The sequence below is a fragment of the Apaloderma vittatum genome, unplaced genomic scaffold, assembly GCF_000703405.1.
Source record: "Apaloderma vittatum isolate BGI_N311 unplaced genomic scaffold, ASM70340v1 scaffold1052, whole genome shotgun sequence".
NCBI lineage: Eukaryota > Metazoa > Chordata > Aves > Trogoniformes > Trogonidae > Apaloderma > Apaloderma vittatum.
In genome coordinates this window covers 3555-6801 of record NW_009703898.1, presented here as the reverse complement: position 1 = coordinate 6801, position 3247 = coordinate 3555, and the positions used below count along the sequence as shown (strand labels likewise).

Genomic DNA, 3247 nt, shown 5'->3' with positions numbered 1-3247 from the left:
GCACCCCCCTTTCGACCCCTGTAGGCTCCTGGTTTGCAGCCCCAGCTGCACGTGGTTCCTCTCATCTGATACCTTTTCTCTTTTTGGCCTGTTCCTCCCGTTCAGAGCTATCTGTCAACTTGGTGAACATGAAGGTTTTCAGTTTGGACTCCGGGTTGCGGTCAAGTTTCCGCTGCTGTAGCTCAATATTGTACTGGATAATTTCTTGGTTGCGCCTTTTATTCATCTCTGCAATCCTTGTCAGATTCTCCGACCTGCACGCAGAGAGCAGCGAGTTACACCATGTGTGGGTAGAAGGATTTGTATTCCTGGCCATTCCTGTGCATCTCCATGCTGGACCTACGAAAGCCCCCATGATGCTGTGCACGTCGCCCAGGTCTCACCCCCATGGGTGCTAGCCCAAGGCCAGCAGCAAGCCAGCACAGCGCTTGGTGGGGATTTGGTTTTGGACATAGTACCCCGGCCCGTGCGGGACAGAAGGGACTGCTCCACGAGGCAACCTTCTCCATCCTGAGAAACCTCTGGGATAGGTGGAGTAAATGACCCTGGAGGTACTAGTCTCCCCGCCCTGGCCAGGCACCTGACCCTTGGCACCCCGCTCTGGACAAGAGCAGTGAACCCTCTCTCTGGAGTTGCGGTTGGTCCCTCTTTACATCAGTACTCGTCACCACCCGTCAATGCTAAGTGTGTGGCAAGGCCCCGTGCCGCTGATTGTGGGCTTCTGCAGTTCAAGTGTGTCGCAAGGCCCCGTACCGCTGATTGCAGGCTTCTGCAGTTCGCTCAATGGCAGCGTTCATCCTTCTCCTCTGTTGATTCAGCTTCTCATGGAGCTTCAAGCAGAAGTTGTCCAAAACAGCCTTCCGAATTCGCAGGCTTTTGACCTCCTCTTGGAGCTCTCTATTCTGGGTCATGATGGTATCGTAACGGACGGTGACCTGGGGAGAGGGAAGCAAAAGGTCTGAAGCTGGTGCAGGACTGGGGGACTCAAGTCCTTACTGAAAGCACTTGACTAGGACTGAGAAAAACACCGGCCCAAGAGATTTTAGGTTGGTCCTGCATTACCCTCCTCCCCAAGACTGGAGAGGCAACAGCTGGCCAGACCGATCACAGCAGAGACCTGGAGCAGGTGTTGTCCAAGGCAAGGTGGCTTCAGGCAGCTTGGTTTTATCACTAAACAGATGCAGACCTTCAGGCTTCTTGGCACGACACAAGTGCCTGTATTTGGGTCCCCAAGCTTGCAGGAGCCTTTCAGATATTCTGGAAGTAATCAGGCCAAGGGAACAAGCCAGATCCTTTACGCGGCTTTGGTCAAGCAACTGCATTTGCACCATCACCCTTTGTCCTGAACTAAAATGGCAAAAGCACAGAGCCCTGAGCCCCCAGCATGGCCCTGCACCTCCAATGGTCTGCAGAATGTTCACTTACATGGTTTAGACGTTTCTCCAGTGTCTCAATCTGCTTTTGCAGCCGTTGGCTGTTCTTCGCTTGCCTTGCCTTCACTGCAATCGGGTTTTGATTCGCAATCTTTTTTTCTAGCTCTAATATCTGCGCACACAGAGAAAAAAATTAAAAACTAAGTATAATCTCCACCCCTACTTTCTGGACTCTCACTAGGACACTTAGACAAAAAAAAACACCCTGTGCTGACCTGAACTACAGCAACCGTGGTCATTAATGAGCTCACAGTTATAGAGGCAGCTTTGATCCCAAAGGATCCCATTCTGCACACGCAGAAACATAAGCTGTAACTAGGAATGGGTTTATTTTCCTGTCGTGAAGAAAATGCAGCTGCCTCTGGAGGGGAATTCAGCAGGTGTTGAACACGGCAGCAGCTCTCCAAGTAGAGTGGAGGAGGCAATGAGGAAAGGTTTTTGGTAGTGGTATGACAGCAGGTCAGACAGGGATCTGTGCAGTCCTCCCTGGGAGTGAGTGGAGGAAAACTTTTGCCAGATGTGGGAAGCTGCCAGAATAAATAAATCCACAAGAAGAACGAAGTAGTTGGAGAACAACAAAGAGGGGGGCAGGTGGGAGAGGTATGACTCAGTCAAGAGATGCCTGACTGAAAGCTAACCCTGCTGTGGAAAGCTCTGCAGCACCTCTAGCAACCATAAACTACCCAACTATGTGCTCTGACTTCTGCCATGGGCTGCTTGTCTGGAGCAGAAAGCTGCAGGGACCTGTCATTTCTGTAGCACTGGCTTTTCCTTGGCCTCCCCCCCCGCCATTGACTAAATCCAAGCAGGCTGTCCTCAGGAGAATTGATGGGACATCTCACAGATGCTGCCCTTCTTATTTGCCAGGCAGGCAGGACAATGAAATGTTCCCGTTTTGCCTCTATTTCAGGAGGAAAAAAAAGAAAATCCAAGGGAAAAGCAGAGGGATGTTGCTTGATCCTGGGCAGGTGTGCCATCGACGAGGCGATGCAGAGCCCCGTGGGACCACGAGGTTGAGAGTCGGGCCTTACTTTTCCAGCCAGTGCTGCTGTCTTGAATGGGAGGCTGGATCTACCCATTTATCGTTATATTCCAAGGCTTGAATCAAATGTACTTTGCATGGAGGAGTATCAGCTATGGGGCTCACTCTGTGACCCCGCTTTGCTCTACCATGCTCAGCGGAGGAACGGTCCAGATGCTCTTACCTGGTTGTCCAGGTCAGCTAACAGGGCTCTTCTCTCTCTAATCAGAGAATCATACTGGCATTTGGTCTGCAAAAGGCACTGGATCTCCTTGCGATTTCTGTCATCCAGCATCACATTTCTCTGGGAGGTGATCTGCTTCAGTGTTAATAACACCTCTTTGTGTTCTTCAGTCAGCGACTCTACTTCTTTCCTGTAAAAACGCAGTGACAAATGACAATTAGCACACCCCACCTGCAATACCGGAGCAGGTCCTTACCCCTCCGATCTCAGCACCGGACCCCAGATCTCCGTGTGGAGGGGACTTTCCAAGCACAACGCAGCCAAGCGAAGCTGCACTCACTCCTGAGCCTGCATTTGGCGCTTCACGTTTTCACCATAAGATTGCCTCTTCTTCGCTGCTATCTGAAGCTGTTTCTGCAGTCTCTGGATCTCAGCTTCAGCCAGATGTTCTTTCTCCATTCCAGGGGAGTCCAAAGACTTCCGCCTCGATAAAAGCCTTCTCTTCTGCCACAGAGAGGGAGAGTTTGGTGACAGGAGCAAAGGCGAGCAGCAGTAGTGGATGGTGGGGCTGGATGTGGGGGTTCGTGACACCGTCACCTCCAGCAATTT

The 3247-nt window shown here is 51.5% G+C and overlaps 1 protein-coding gene across 1 annotated transcript in view; it reads right to left on the bottom strand.

The window, feature by feature from the left end:
• The window catches only part of CCDC63 (coiled-coil domain containing 63), a gene marked incomplete at both ends in the record, with an annotated part of 3557 nt that extends 415 nt beyond the window's left edge, over window positions 1-3142 (bottom strand). The window contains 5 exons of the mRNA XM_009864792.1: window positions 73-254; window positions 754-935; window positions 1426-1545; window positions 2639-2828; window positions 2979-3142. Coding sequence (XP_009863094.1) covers window positions 73-254; window positions 754-935; window positions 1426-1545; window positions 2639-2828; window positions 2979-3142 — 838 coding nt within the window. The remainder of the gene's footprint in view (window positions 1-72; window positions 255-753; window positions 936-1425; window positions 1546-2638; window positions 2829-2978) is intronic.
• Between the last annotated feature and the right edge of the window lie 105 nt (window positions 3143-3247).